The sequence below is a fragment of the Pongo abelii genome, chromosome 20 (assembly GCF_028885655.2).
Source record: "Pongo abelii isolate AG06213 chromosome 20, NHGRI_mPonAbe1-v2.0_pri, whole genome shotgun sequence".
NCBI lineage: Eukaryota > Metazoa > Chordata > Mammalia > Primates > Hominidae > Pongo > Pongo abelii.
The window spans coordinates 18,735,435-18,751,982 of NC_072005.2; the positions used below are offsets into that span (position 1 = coordinate 18,735,435).

At 54.4% G+C, this 16,548-nt stretch overlaps 1 protein-coding gene across 1 annotated transcript in view; it reads right to left on the minus strand.

Annotated features, from left to right (window-relative positions):
- Positions 1–16,232, minus strand: part of ELL (elongation factor for RNA polymerase II) — an 82,588-nt gene extending 66,356 nt beyond the window's left edge. The window contains exon 1 of the mRNA XM_024238198.3: positions 16,035–16,232. Within this exon, the coding sequence (XP_024093966.1) occupies positions 16,035–16,169 (135 nt within the window). The 5' untranslated portion in view covers positions 16,170–16,232. The remainder of the gene's footprint in view (positions 1–16,034) is intronic.
- Between the last annotated feature and the right edge of the window lie 316 nt (positions 16,233–16,548).

Sequence of the window (16,548 nt, forward strand, 5' to 3'; positions counted from 1 at the left end):
ATAGCTCACACCTGTAAGCCCAGCACATTGGGAGGCCAAGGCAGGAAGATCGTTTGAGGTCAGGGGTTTGAGACCAGCCTGAGCAACACAGGGAGACTCTGTCTCCATATAAATAAAAAATTAGCCAGGTGTGGTGCCACGCACTTGTAGTCCCAGCTATTTGGAAGGCTGAGGTAGGAGGATCACTTGAGGCCGGGGGCCAAGGCTGCAGTGAGCTATGATCACACCACTGCACCCCAGCCTGGGTGACAGAGCAAGACCCCGTCTGAAAAAACAAAAGCAGACTTCTGTTCAACAGCATGTTGAACACCTAGGAGTTCGTTACCCTCCTCAGCTCAGAGATTAGAGGGAACTCTCCCCACAGAGATGCTATGATCAGAGGGCCAGGGACCTGTCTCATTGATCCTACGCTCTAGGCCAGACATCACCTCAGAATCCTTCTCAACACGGCTCCACTTCCTATCTACAAGGAGCTGGCCTACAAGATGGAAGCGATTCCTACATCATGGGGTCATGTGGCTCCAGGCACATGGCCCTCAACCAGTGGGAGCCTGTGCACAGGTAAGAGAGCCAGGGCAGCCTGGAGATGAGCTGGACACAGGCTGCCAGCACTGGCTGTCCCCTCCCACTTGCCAAATTCAGTGTGAGCTGAGCACATTTCACTGGAACAAGCAGGCATCTGTGAGCATCCAACTCCAAAAATAATGCCACCAGGAGAGGAAGGAACACGCTCTTCTAGCTGCACCCGCTCCCTGCCCTCAGACACCTCCCTGCACGGTCTGTGCCTGGCCTGTGGCAGTTCAAGGGTCACACCCAACTCTGAAAAGGGAGAGATAACATCCCCGGGATAAGAAGAGTGAAAACAGGCCAAGTCTGCTGCCAGAGCCTGGCCACAGACCCACAGCCCCTTGGCAGAGAACTGCCTAGGAAGTCCTCCTCTGAGTCTTTCAGGCCACTGGTATCTAACAAAGAATCTAATCTGCACACGGCACTTGCCCCGAGCTAAGAAAGTTCTGGAAGGGTCTCCTAGGTCTCCCCAGCCCAAGGTGAGCTTGCTCCTGTGGAGGGAGATGCCTGCCTGCCCATGTCCACCACCACTGCATACCGAGCCAGTCTGAAGCCACCATGATCTGGCTGTTCCTGGTTTACGGTGTACCTCCCCGCTGCGAAGAAGCAGACCATGCGAGGGCAGGGGCTTCATCCCTCCTGCTTCCTACTGGAGAAACACTCCCGGAGGCAGCCGAACCCTCACTGGGTGCAATCCCTCTGTGTAGGAGATTGCACTGTGTAGGTTGTGCCCCGCTGCACAACCACGCAGCTGAGGCTCAGAGACTGCATTCAGAGCCCAACTAGAATCAGACACAGGTTCTGTGGGCCCCACTACCCATTTGGAGGCAGACGCCTGACCCCCGGCTCCATCCCCAGAGATGAGGATGCAGCAGGCTGGGGCTGCCTCCATGTGGCAGCTGCTCCCAACTCCACAAGGGACACACAAGCCAGCCCTTCCCATCCAGGCTGCGCATGACTGTGTTTTGTTTTCAAAGGTCACATACAGGTCACAAATAAAGAGGCCGGTTCCCACTAGAAGCTATGTCAGGATTGACGCAGTCCCTGAGAAAAACTCCCGGAAAACCCAGGGACTCCCATGCGGGCTGAGAAACATTTTGAGTTTGCATGAGATCAAAATAGGAGTCACAGCTGAGTGTGGTGGCTCACGCCTATAGCACTTTGGGAGGCCAAGGCGGGAGGATCACTTGAGGCCAGGAGTTAGAGACTGCAGTGAGCTAGGATCACACCACACCACTCCAGCCTGGGCAGCATAGCAAGACCCTCTCTCTAAAAAATAAAAACAAAAATAATATAATAAAATAAAATACAATACAGGAGTCAGCAGCCAGGAGGGTAGCCTGTCCCAGAGTGGATGCTCTCAGGTTCAAGGTTTGACATCGTCTGCACTGTGTGACCTCAAGTTAGCCATTATCTTCTAGATGTCCCATTAGTGAAATAAAGGGGCCAGAACAAAAGGACCCTCCAAAGTCTCAACTGGCCCTGGCCAAGAGCAAGGCTTCACAGGGCTGCTTGGCTGCACAGGGGCCTGGGAGCCCAACGCCTGAGCCTGGCCCCAGGACAGTGGTTCCACTAACACACCAAGTCTTCCTGCCACACACCCAGCTGGACACCCTAGACCAGCGGCCAGCAAGCTTCTTTTATGAAGGGCCAATGAGTTGGTATTTCAGGCTTTGTGAGCTAGACAGTTGCAGCCTTGGCTGCCGTCACAGGGCAAGAGCAGCTATAAATTACAGGTAAGCAAGTGGGCAGCTGTGTCCCTATAAAACTTTATTTACAAAGACAGGTGGCAGGCCAGACCTGGCCCTTTGGCCACAGTTTACCAACATGCTGTAGTCTCTAGGGTTGCTGCTGAAAAAGATCACACCACAGCCCACTCTGTCCATGTCCTAACAAGGCAGCAAGCCTTGTTGTGGGGATAGGCAACTATGGCAGTGACCCTGGACAGAGCCTATAGGCCTCAGTTTCCTTGAGGACACAAAAAGAGACCCTGTGAGTCACCTCTACCACTAATTCCATGGGGAAATGGAGCAAACATGAGGTGGACGCAGCCCAGGTTCCCCTCAAGATCTCAGGAATAATATTTCAGAGAAGCCCTGAGCAGGAGGCACCCACCAGGGCCCTTCCCCACAGCAGCCAGGTTGGAGTTCCTGTGAATCAGGCGCCCTGATGCAATTAAGCAGGCATCCTTATCACAGTGCCACACTGAGACCCTAAGGTCACTCCCTCCAGGTGTAGGGGGCTACAAGATCCATAGCAGGAAGCTGAATGTACCCCGGAAAGTCACTGTTTTCGGAAAGGAAAAAGGAACTTCCCAACCCAGCTTACCCTCCTCAGGCCTGTGGGAGGAGACAAGGCCACCCCAAGCCCTTTGGGTTCCTGGTGGGGAGTCACCCTTCCGAAAGAAGGGCAATGTGATGGGGTGGCTGTCCCAACCCGGCCCCTTGGCCCACAGGTCCCCACCAATCAGCCTACCCTGGATAGAGGGGCCCAACCTAAGGTCTCCAGGGTGAACACAGATGGAGACACAGGCCAATGCACACACACACACACACACACACACCCCTACACACACACACACACACACACACACACACACACACACACACACACACACACACACACACACACACACACACACACACACACACACACACACACACACACACACACACACACACACACACACTCCCCTCCCCAACTGGAGGCCTGGGGCTCCTCCTGGAAGTAGGTGGATTCCACCTGCCCACAGGATCCTAAGAAAACTCTGCTCCTCCTCTTCCCTCCCATCCACCTTCAGCAAATGCCTCAGGGCTAGGCCAAGGGCAGCAGCTGGACCCCTGCCCAGCCAGTGCCCCCCAGTGGACTGTCCCTGACCTGCAGGACCTCTAGGCCACTTCTCACCTGGAAGAGAGCTCATTTTCCACAACAGCTTAATCCAAAAAGTGCTAAAAATAGAGATTCTGCACCCATCTGAGCTCTTTGCCCAAGAAGGGCCCTGATGCCTCAGTACCTGCAGGGCTCAGAAGTCCTGCCACTGAGAGGCTCAACCACCCTGGCCAACCTCACCCAAGGCCCTTCCTAACCCTCACTGCTTACAGAAACCCATGTCCCAGCTGGGCACGATGGCTCACGCCCGTAATCCCAGCATTTTGGGAGGCCAAGGTGGGTGGATCACTTGAGGCCAGGAGTTCGAGGCCAGCCTGGCCAGCATGGTGAAACCCCGTCTCTACTAAAAACACAAAAAACTTAGCTGGGCATTGTGGCGCAAGCCTGTAATCCCAGCTACTTTTGAGGCTGAGGCACGAGAATCGCTTGAACCTGGGAGGCGGAGGTTGCAGTGAGCCAAGAATCGCACCACTGCACTCCAGCCTGGGTGACAGAGTGAGACTCGGTCTCAAAACAAAAAGAGAAACCTGCATCCCAACGCATGCCAGGCAACCGCACACTGGCTATGCAGAAGCAGGGCACGCAGCCGCTGTCATCTCCACTCAGCCCCAGCTTCCCCCACTGCAGAGCCACACCGGGCTCTCCCTGTCCCTTTCTCTCACCTGAGCCCAGGTGATCCTGCTCGAGACCTTCCTCTGTCACCTGTGACCAGGTGACTCCTGGGTCCATCCAGGGGCATCAAAGGCCCTGCAGGCCCTAGCTCTCACAGGACAGTCACACACATGAGGGCATTTAAATGGCTCCAAGACCACCCTACACCCATTAAGATGGCTACCATCAAAAAATAACCAGTGGGGGCAAGGACGTGGCGAAACCACAACCCTTGTGCACTGTTGGTGGGAATGTAAAATGCTGCAGCCGCTGTGGAAAACAATCTGGCAAATCCTCAAAAAATTAAACACAGAATGACCACATGAGGCCAGGAGCAGTGTCTCATGCCTCTAATCCCAGCACTTTGGGAGGCCAAGGCGGACAGATAACCTGAGGTCAGGAGTTCAAGACCAGCATGGCCAACGTGGTGAAACCCCGTCTCTACTAAAAATATAAAAATTAGCTGCGCATGGGCCGGGTGCAGTGGCTCATGCCTATAATCCCAGCACTCTGGGAGGCTGAGGCGGGCAGATCACAAGGTCAGGAGATCGAGACCATCCTGGTTAACATGGTGAAACCCCATCTCTACTAAAAATACAAAAAATTAGCCAGGCGTGGTGGCAGGCGCCTGTAGTCCCAGCTACTCGGGAGGCTGAGGTAGGAGAATGGCATGAACCCGGGAGGCAGAGCTTGCAGTGAGCCGAGATAGCACCACTGCACTTCAGCCTGGGTGACAGAGCGAGACTCTGTCTCAAAAAAAAAAAAAAAAAAAAAAAAATTAGCGGGGCGTGGTGCTGGGCGCCTGTAATCCCAGCTACTTGGGAGGCTGAGGCAGGAGAATTGCTTGAACCTGGGAGGCACAGATTGCAGTGAGTCAAGATCACGTCACTGCACTCCAGCCTGGGCGATCCAACAGGTCCACTTCTGGGTATGTATCCAAAAGAACCGAAAGCAGGGGTCTGAACAGATACTTACATGCCCTGTTCACAGTAGCATGGTTCACTACAGTCAAGAGGTGGAAGCAACCCAAATGCCCAGGACAGAGGAATGGATGAGCACGATGTGGTCCATCCACACCACAGGACATCAGTCTGGTTCCCTGCCCACTGCCCACCACCCACCACACCACTGGAGGTGGCCTGATGGAGAAGGTGGAAGTACAGGGGGGCCCAGCTCCCTCTGACAGTGCTGTGGGCTTTCCAGTGGGAAAATTGCTAAAGAAACCAGGAAGCTGGCCAGGCACAGTGGCTCAAGCTTGTAATCCCAGCACTTCGGGAGGCTGAGGCTGGAGGACTGCTTGAGCCCAGGAGTTCGAGACCAGCCTGGGCAACATAGTGAGACCCTGTCTCTACAAATTAAAAAAAAAAAAATGGGCCGGGCACAGTGGCTCACGCCTGTAATCCCAGCACTTTGGGAGGCCGAGGTGGACAGATCATGAGGTCAGGAGTTCAAGACCAGCCTGGCCAAGATGGTGAAACCCCGTCTCTACTAAAAATACAAAAATTAGCCAGGCACTGTGGCAGATGCCTGTAATCCCAGCTACTGGGGGGGCTGAGGCAGAGGAATCGCTTGAACCCAGGGGGCAGAGGTTGCAGTGAGCCAAGATCATGCCACTGCACTCCAGTCTAGGCGACAGAGTAAGACTCCATCTCAAAAAAAAAAAAAGAAAAAAAAATTAGTTGAGTGTGATAGCATATGCCTGTAGTCCCAACTACTGGGGAGGCTGAGGTAGGAGGATTGCTTGAGCCCAGGATATTGAGGCTGCAGTGAGCTGTGATCACGTGATTGCACTCCAGTCTGGGCAACAGAGCAGAAGGCTCTGTCTCAAAAATAAAGAAATAAAAATAAAGAAACAGGCCAGGCGCGGTGGCTCACGCCTGTAATCCCAGCATTTTGGGAGGCCAAGGCGGGCAGATCGCTTGAGCTCAGGAGTTCGAGACCAGCCTGGGCAAAATGGTGAAATCCCATCTCTACAAAAACATACAAAAAGCAACCAGGCGTGATGATGGGTGTCTGTAGTCCCAGCTATTTAGGAGGCTGAGGTGGGAGGATTGCTTGAGCCTGGAAGGCAGAGGTTGCAATGAGCCAAAACTAGGAAGCCAGTTCTTTATTTCAGAAAAAAAAAAAACAATAAAACCCTAACAGCAGAGCTACAGGAGAAGCTATTTTAAATTTTGGAGGCTTTGCTTTCTGGGATCATTTTTGGGTCAACGAGGAGAGCAGCTGACACCTTGTGCAAGCCAGGGAGAACAAGCCTGTCTCACCTCCAGGACATCACCTTCACCTGAATTGGGAAGTTGAGGCTCAGGGAGGGTGCCAGCAGCCTGGAGCCCCAAATTGTCAGTGGGAGCAGCGCCACCAATGTACCTGATCCCCAATATGCAGTTCTCAGCATCCTTCAAGAGAGACGCCTCCTTGTGAAAATATTTTCACCAACGTATAAAAAGGACACGGGGCACAACAACAGCATCTCATGAAGAGCTGAGGCCCCCGATGGGCCTGGGGGAAGGACGGGGGTGTTAAGACTGGGGCATATACTTGCAGTCTCCCCATCTGAAGAACGGTGAGAAGGACTGACCACAGCCCTCCATCACCAGCAGCTCAATTTATCCAAAGAGGAGCAAGCCAAGGGGGGCTGAGCTGCCTTCCCTGGCCTCAAAATCGCAGCCTCATGCTCCAGGCTCCACTCACAGACACATGGGCATGCCAGGCCGTGGCCTGTGCTGGGTACCTCCCTCACCTCACCTCATCGCTCTGTGTAGCCTCACTACAGGACAGTGGACTGACCTGTACACACACAAGGCCTGCAGCATCCGGACATCCCCAGAACCAAGCACAGTGCCAAGAACACAAAAATGCTCGAAGAATACTGACCTGTCAGACTCCAGGATGCACAGAAGGTGCAGCATTAAAACATAAAGTGTTCAGGGAAGAAGAGACACAAAACCATATGATTGTGCCACTATGATAACATGGTACACCCAGGCGAGACAGAGGAGGGTGCAAAGGTGTCAACAGAGATTGCCTGGGGCAATGAGAACTGACTTGCTAATTTTAGGTACATTGCAGGCTTTCTACCCTGAGTTATACTGCTTATATAGTAAAAAGGAAAAAAAAAACTTCACAGGATGCTTTTAAAACAGGAGTTCAGTCTGGGCCCGGTGGCTCACGCCTGTAATCCCAGCACTTTGGGAAGCTGAGGCAGGTGGATCACAAGGTCAGGAGATGGAGACCATCCTGGCTAACACGGTGAAACCCTGTCTCTACTAAAAACACAAAAAATTAGCCGGGCGTGGTGGCGGGCTCCTGTAGTCCCAGCTACGCAAGAGGCTGAGGCAGGAGAATGGCATGAACCCGGGAGGCAGAGGTTACAGTGAGCCGACATCACGCCACTGCACTCCAGACTGGGCGACAGAGCGAGACTCCATCTCAAAAACAACAAAAAAAAACACACACAAGAAAAACAGGAATTCAGTGATTCCACAAACTTGACCAGAACTCGAAGCCTTATCCCTTCACAAACACGTCTGCTGGCCTGGCTGCCTCAGTCAGGAGCCGTGTCTCCACTTGATCAGGAGGGTCCAGCCCTGGAGGATATAATTAGCATCAGACTCTGGGGCCCACTGCCAGGTCAGATGGAGGCGGGAGGTCTCTAGGACGCTTTTGTCTGGGGGAACAGTCTCCCTGCGGATGGTTTATTTGGACACCAGCTTTTTTCATTAAAAAGCAAAGTGACAGCCAGGCGCGGTGGCTCGCACCTGTAATCCCAGCACTTTGGGAGGCCAAGATGGGCGGATCACCTGAGGTCAGGAGTTCGAGACCAGCCTGACCACATAGAGAAAGCCCGTCTCTACTAAAAATACAAAACAATTAGCCAGGCGTGTTGGTGCATGCCTGTAATCCCAGCTACTCGGGAGGCTGAAGCAGGAGAATCGCTTAAACCTGGGAGGCGGAGGTTGCAGTGAGCCAAGATCGCGCCATTGCACTCCAGCCTGGGCAACAAGAGTGAAACTCCGTCTCAAAAAATAAAATAAAATAAAATAAAAATAAAAATAAAATTTAAAAAATAAATAAAAAGCAAAGTGACAGGCTGGGCGCGGTGGCTCACGCCTGTAATCCCAGCACTTTGGGAGGCCAAGGCAGGCAGATCACGAGGTCAGGAGATCGAGACCATCCTGGCTAACACGGTGAAACCCCGTCTCTACTAAAAATACAAGAAAATTAGCTGGGTGTGGTGGCGGGCGCCTGTAGTCCCAGCTACTCAGAAGGCTGAGGCAGGAGAATGGCGTGAACCTGGGAGGCAGAGTTTGCAGTGAGCTGAGATCGTACCACTACACTCCAGCCTGGGCAACAGAGCGAGACTCCATCTCAAAAAAAAAAAAAAAGTGACAAAATAACCACATGTCATGGCCATCTCTGTCATTCACTGCACCTGCAGGTCACAGGCCATTTGGATGCATTGTTCTACATGTCCCTTTGGACTCTGTGGCTGACTACACAGGTGAGATTGAAGACAACCCTGTCCATGAGATTCAGAGACCAAGGAGAAAGTGTGACAACTGAATTCATCAAGGCAGAAAGCACAACGGGGAGCAAGACCCTAAAACAAAGGACACAGAAGAGGCCAACCCCAAAATGTGCAGTATCAATCACAAGTCTGTGCCCTGCCAGGTGCCTTAAACAAGGCTGATGCCCCCTGAGAAGCAGACCTCTGAAAATTAGGGTCTCTTCCCTGGGCAGCTGCTTGGAGCCCAGGGCTACATGGAGCAGAGAGGCAATCTTGTTTGTCAGGCTGGCGGGTTCCTCCCTCAAGGTCTCCCGGGCGGGATGTCACAATCCGGGTGTGATGTCAAAACTGCTTCAAAGGTGATGAACTCTGGCCTTGGCCGTGAGTCAACAGAGGGGTGGGTTTCCGAGTGAGCGCTGCCTGATGTTTACACACAATCACAGCCACGGCAACCAGCTGGAAGCACAGTCAAGGGTCACAGTGCCGAGTGCAGAGCTCAGTCCCTCACACACACTCTTGCCTGCCTCCTGCAGAGACTGCCAGCTTGGGCCCACAGACTCAAGCTGGCTTGTCCTCTTCTAGCACCTTCTGAGAGAACACCCAGAACCACCAAATGCTCACCTTGAAACACACAGGCAAACCATACCCTGGTGCACCAGTGGGCCACTCCTGATGCCTCCTGGCAGCCCACCTGCTCCACCCCAGCCCATCCAGCGGCCACAGTTCTTCAGAGGTGGCAGAGCCCAGGCCATGACCCTCGGATTCTGGGTTCTCAGCTACTTCCCAGCTGGGAGATCCTGCCTGGTGATTCAGCCTCCTCCCGAGTCTCCACCCATATTCTCACCTAAGAAATGGGAACTGCTCCCACCACGGGGAAGATGGGATGAAATGCAGTACTGTAGGTGGCACAGCCAGCCCTGGCGGGGTGGGGCACCCTTCACAGGTGTAGGTGCCCATCACCTTTCCACTTTCTTGGGGGAGGGGGTCCAGCATAGCCAGCAACCGGAGGAATCTGCTCAGTCACTCACGTCACCAAGGTTCGGGCCTCTTGGGGACGCGGAACGTTGCATTTAAGTGGGGCTCAGGACCCCAGCATGACTCCCCTTCAGAGCTGTGTCCCCTTCAGCTCAAGCCCCCTGCAACCTCAAACGAGAGCTTGGCTTGGGCACTCAAGAGGCAGTATGGGCCAGCGAGGACAGCCGAGTGCCCTTGCACAGGTGATGCCGCCTATCAGAGCCTCATCTGTCCCTGTCGTGAAGGGGGACCATAAACTTGCTCTCCCGTCAAGTGGTCAAGATGACGTGCACCCATGGGAAGGGATGGGGGTCTAGCCCAGGGCCAAGAGGGGCAGCACTAGCACTAGGTCTCTAAAGAAGGCCATCTCTGAAAAGCAGGCAGGGCTGGCAAGAAGCTGCCCTGCTCAGAACCAAGGGGGGGTGCCCACCGGGAAGGGAAGATAAGTCGGGCCTCTGGGGCCCTGCTGTGGGAATGGATCACAGGCTGAAGTAAGGCTTCTCCTGCCACCGGTGCCAAGGGTGACATCCACACAGCCCACCCACTTAGCAGCAGACAGTAGCCCCCAGCACAGCTCTAGGGCCACCCAGAAGAGCCGAGTACTGGCTACAGGCCTGAGGCCCAGTACCCCTCTACCTCCACTCCCTTCACACCCTTCCCTGGGACAGCACGCCGGCCATGCCTGGGACCCTTCCCCCAGCAGACTGCAGCTCTGTGTCACCTGCTGGAAGCACTCACTGATTGCCCCACCTGTACCCCTCACCATCATTAACGTTGACCGCCGGTGAGTTACTCTTGCTAATTTCTGTGCCATCCTTCCTGTTCATGAATTCTCTGTCTCCTGCCACTAGAACGTCAGCTCATGACATGAGGGACCCATCTCAATCACTGGTGGGTATCCCGCCCCTGAGCCATGGGCACTGACCAGAGGCTCAATCATACCGGGTTAGATGAGTGATCTGGAGTCTCCCACCGGCTCTGTACGAACCTCCAGGCAGGGACCAGCCCCCCCAGAAGCCAGCTCTGGGTCCGTTCACTAAGGGCTCAGAGCACAAGAGGGGTCAGGTTATTCTCCTCCCAAGAGGAAGAGAATCTGGAACTCAAAAAGGGTCAGGCAACAGGATCCTCACAGCCCTGAGAGAAGGATCTGGAACTTGAGGGAGCAGGTCAAGTACTGCTGACCCCAGTTCTGAGAAGGATTCGGAGATGGGAGGGGTCAGGCACTCACCCATGGCCTCAGGAAGCAGGTGGAGCTGAGATTCAAATGGAGAGAGGCTCTAATCCCCAGGCCTCATGAAGCACTTCCTGGGCCCTCAATTTTTTCTGAACAATGGTGTGCTCCTCTCCACCAAGGAGCTTGTGATCCAAAAGAGGTCACTCAGCAACAGAGCCCAGGCAAACCCCTAATGATGAACTACAACCCAAGTGCCCCTGGGAGGGTCACTTCCTCAGACTGACCAGAGGCTACTTCTCCACGCAGGTGAGTGACACTGTCCTGGAAGGAGGGGGTGTGTCCATGCTTCCACTCTCCCCTCTCCGGGAAATCACTCATCAGAGCAAACTGGGAGATCCACAAGAACAGCCACCTCACAACCCATGAAGGTTTCGTTTTGTTTTTTGACACAGGGTCTCCCTCTGTCACCCAGGCTGGAGTGCAGTGGTGCGATCTCAGTTCACTGCAATGTCCATCTCCCAGATTCTCCTGCCTCAGCCTCCCAAGTAACTGGGATTACAGGCACACACCACCACGCCTGGCTAATTTTTTTGTATTTTTAGTAGAGACAGGTTTTCACCATATTGTCCTGGCTGGTCTCAAACTCCTGACCTCAAGGGATCCTCCCACCTCAGCCTCCCAAAGTGCTGGGATTACAGGGGTGAGCCACCACGCCCGGCCATTCCATGCAGGTTTTTATATTCAAAGAAAAACGGACACGTAGTTCATGCCTGTAATCCCAGCACTTTGGGAGGCCAACACAGGAGGATCCCTTAAGCCCAGGAGTTCAAGAACAGCTTAGGCAAAATGGGGAAACCCCATCTCTACCAAAAAAAATTTTTTTAACTAAAAGAAAAAGAGACAAAAAAACTGGGCCAGGCACAATGGCTCATGCCTGTAGTCCCGGCACTCTGGGCAGCTGAGGTGGGAAGATCACTTAAGCCCAGGAGTTCAAGGGCGCAGTGAGCTATGATCACACCACTGTACTCCAGCCTGGGTGACAGAGTAAGACCTTGTCTCAAAAAAAAAAAAAAAAAGAAGAAGAAGAAAAGAAAAGAAAGAGAAAAACTAGGCCAGGCACGATGGCTCACTCCTGTAATCCCAGCACTTTGGAAGGCCAAGGCAGGAGGATCACCTGAGGTCAGGAGCTCAAGACCAGTCTGACCAACATGGTAAAACCCCGTCTCCACTAAAAATACAAAATTTGCAGGGAATGGTGGCACATGCCTGTAATCCCAGCTACTTGGGAGGCTGAGGTTGCAGTGAGCCGAGATAACACCATTACACTCCAGCCTAGCAACAAGAATGAAACTCTGTCTCAAAAAACAACAACAATAACAACAAAAAACTAGGCCAGGCACAATGGCTCACTCTTGTAATTACAGCACTTTGGGAGGCTGACACAGGGAAATCACTTGAGCCCCGGAGTTTGAAACCAGCCTTGGCAACATGGTGAGACCCCGTCTCTATAAAAAAATTTAAAACTTAGCCAGGTGCAGTGGTGCACACCTGTGGCCCCAGCTACTCAGGAGACTGAAGCAGGAGGCTGGTAGTTCGAGGCTGCACTGAGCTATGATCACGCCACTGCACTCCAGCCTGGGCAATGGGGCAAAACCCTGTCTCTTAAAAAAAAAAAAAAAAAAAAAGGGCCCAGCGTGGCGACTCAGGCCTCCCAGCACTTTGGGAGGCTGAGGCAGGTGGATCACTTGAGGGGTCAGGAGTCTGAGATCATCCTGACCACATGGTAAAAGCCCGTCTCTACTAAAAATACAAAAATCAGCCAGGCATGGTGGTGCGTACCTGTAATCCCAGCTACTTGGTAGGCTGAGGCAGGAGAATCCCTTGAACCCGGGAGGCGGAGGTTGCAGTGAGCTGAGATCACGCCAGTGCAATCCAGCTTGGGCGACAGGGCAAGACCCTGTCCCCCCAAAAAAAAAGGAAAGAAAAAAAAGGAAAGAAAAACTGCACAAAGTCCAAGGTAGAATGAGAAGGCCAGCAGCTATGTGTATTGCTGTGCCTTTACCTTCCACCACGCTGCTCCAGCTGGCTACCAGGTCAACACCAGAGCCCTCTGGGGAGAGAAAACAGGAGGGCTTCTACCTGGGCTGTTCCCAGAGCTAGGATTACCTGCTCCTGGGAGCCACAGAGAAAGTTCCACAGCAAGTTCCCTTCTAGCCCCTGCCACACCTGAACTTATAAAAGCCTCTTTGCAATTAAAAACTAAAAATAGGCCGGACACGGTGGTTCACGCCTGTAATCCCAGCACTTTGGGAGGCCGAGGTGGGCAGATCACAAGGTCAGGAGATCGAAACCATCCTGGCTAACACGGTGAAACCCTATCTCGACGAAAAATACAAAAAATTAGCTGGGGGTGGCAGCGTGTGCCTGTAGTCCCAGCTGCTGGGGAGGCTGAGGAAGGAGAATGGTGTGAACCTGGGAGGCGGAGCTTGCAGTGAGCAGAGATCGCGCCACTGCACTCCAGCCTGGACAACTCAAAAGCAAGAGCAAGACTGTCTCAAAAAAAAAAATTAATTAATTAAAAATAAAAGCCCTCTCCACAAGTTGCAATTGGCAAACTATATAACCACAGCATCGGGGAACAGAAAACTCTGGCTGCTGGTTGATAGAGTTGTCCACATGAGATTTTGTCCATAACCAGTACACTTCTCTGGTTACACAATCAAGTTCTTCAAGCCGCCTTCCTCAAGCTCACTACCCAAAACCACAGAGAGCATGGACCTGCCCTGTCCTTAGAAAAGTCCATCCACTATCCTGCCCCATGGGCAAGATTAAATTCGAAAGTAACCGAGTTGGCTGGGAGCAGTGGCTCAAGCCTGTAGTCCCAGCACTTTTAGAGGCTGAGAAGGGCGGATCACTGGAGGTCAGGAGTTCAAGACCAGCCTAGCCAACATGGCAAAACTCTGTCTCTACTAAAAATACAAAAATTAGCCAAGTGTGGTGGCAGGTGCCCGTAGTCCCAGCTACTCGGGAGGCTGAGGCAGGAGAATCGCTTGAACCCGGGAGGCGTAAGCTGCAGTGAGCCGGGATCACGCCACTGCACTCCAGCCTGGGCAGCAGAGTGAAACTCCATCTCAAAAAAAAAAGAAAGAAAGTGGCCAAACCACTTAAATTACCAGACAGCTTTTTGAGAAAAATCCAAGTTTGAATCACCCCAAAATATAATCCAGCCAGCCAAGTTGCTCTGGATAGCTTGGAAAAGTTCTTCTAGGGAGCCCCTCCTGGCTGGTCAACATGCTGCCCTACACATCTGGGCTCCGAGCGAGAGGAGTTTTAACAGTTCACAGTTACCTTCACCCTAACATGAGGAAGATCCAGCTTAGAGAGGGGATGTAACCAATACCCTAAAGTAAAAATAGCAGTGTGACAGCATGAGGTGGACACATAGGCGGACCTTCTGGACTGAAAAGCAAGCGAGGGCAGCATCAGAGAGAAGGCGGGGCTCCTGGTTCCCAAAGCACAGAAGACAGTGGTGACCAGGTACCAAGTCCATAGTAGTTATATGACTCACCAGCTCTCCCCCCAGCTGTTTCTAGGAAAGCCTGCCTTCCTGCAGGACAAGTCAGAATCGCTCAGGGAAAAAGACCCAGGGCCAGAATTCTACCAGGAAGAGAGGCTCTGGCTGGTCACGGGCCAGCAGCTGCTGTCGCTGCCACCGTCTCCTCCTCACCTGCAGGGGCGCCTTAGCCTCATCTTGGGGAGTCTTTTTGACAAGGTGCGAACTTGCTCTTCCAAAAAAAAATGGAATCCTCATTCCATGAAGGGGAAAACTGAGACACCGGGACAGGGAGGAAATTGCCCAAAGACATGGGAAGAAGCACGGAAGGGGTGGGCACCGGGAGAGTGGTGGAAACGAAACAGAGGGAAGAAATTCTCGGCTTAGCTAATGGAGTTGAACAAGTTCGGGGCAGGAAGAAAGCCACATTCCTTCCTAGTTAGTCTGCCTCCTCACCCGCCCGCGGCACCCCCCCCCCACCCCCACCATCACCAGTATACACAAACACACACACACACAGGGAGCAGGGCTCTCTGAGCCTGAGACTAGACCCGCCCCCACTCCCTTTAGGGCAATGAAGCCCCCAATTTCCAGAAAAGGAGTTACAAGGTTCCTAAACCACTTCCCCTCGGGACCTGACCACTGGTCATCTGCAACTTCTGACCCAGCACAGACGGGGGCGGGGGGGGGGCGGGGGCCATGACACAAACAGAAATGAAAAAGGCAGGTTTCTGACCACGGCCCCAGATGCGCCCCAAAGGCAGGCCCAAGAGAACATACACAGCAGCCTCCCCTCCCCACCACCAGCCAGGTGGCAGAACCGAAACGCCTCAAACTTCCCCCAGATGGGCCCAAATCGGCCTCTGAGAAGTTCCAGAGTCAGCGGCCAGATGTGGTAGCCAGAGCTTCCTCCCGGGTGGCAGGGATCCCCCTACATGTGCCCTGAGGAAAACATCACAGCCGCCCCCAACACTTCTACTCTCCAAGGAACCTCTCTCCAGAGAGAGAGGGTCACCTGGGGGTAAGGGGAGCAGAAAGCTGGGACAAGCTGTCAGTTTCTGCCCAAACTCCCCCGTCCCAAGAATCAAAGTGGCCCAACCTGAGTGGCTTCATCGGAACGCGTCAAAGCCAGCCCCCAGCTGCAAAGCCTCCCACCCAGACAGAACAAGTGCCCCGCTCACCACCCCCTGCCAGGCACCCAGACGATCGCTGCTTCCCAGGAGGACAGACACAGTCACCCCCACCAACGGCGCTGCCCGGGCCCCAGATGGAAAAGCCCCCAGCTTCCCCCTATCACGGTGCCGGGACCGTGCGGCCCACCGCCTCCTCGCCCCGCCGCCAGGTGCGTAAACTGGACCCTGCCCAGGTGCCAGGCAGGCCAGAAAGGCCCCGGACTCCGCCAGGTGCCGACACCGACGCCCCCCGGGCCCGGCGCGCGAGTCTGGGCCCCCCAGCAGCCCCGGGCCACCAGCCTGTATTGCCTCCTAGTGCTGAGAAGGAACGCGGTTCTCAGCGCTCCAGGCCGGACTGGCGCCCACTCCGCACCCCGCCGGCCCAGGGACCCGCGAGCAGCGCCGCAGACCTAGCGTCTCCGAGCCCGGACGCCTCAGTGAGGGGAGCGCGAGGCCGGCCCGCGTCCCGACGTTCCCCACTGGCGCGCCAGGCGCCATGCCACTCACCTGTCTGGCGCGGTAGCTCTCGAAGGCCCTCAGGGCACTGTCGGTGAGCTTCACGTGGAACACCGACACCTTGCTGCCGTCGCTAACCCGGCCGCACGACAGCCCGTAGCTCCTAGCCTCCTTCAGCGCCGCCATCTTGCGACCATCTCTCCCCCGCGCCCCCTTCCCGGCTCCAGCGCCGCCGCGCCGGCCACGCCCCGCCCCGCCGCCCGCTGACGCGCTGCATTATTCATGAGACGCGGATGGCCACGCCCCCCGGGTCTGGCCAAGTCAACAGTCGCCGCCACACCGCCAGGCAGCGCACTACATTATTCAGGAGACGCGCCTGGCCACGCCCCATGCGGGCGCCACAAGGCCCACAGTCAACGCCCCAAGTTGTTGCATATTCATAAGGCACTGATGGCCCCGCCTCTTCAGGCCCTAGGGGTGGCCACTTCCGTGAACGAACTCCGCCTCAACACGCGCACCCCTCCAGGCCCCGCCTCCATAGTATTATACATAACCCTGACTCAGC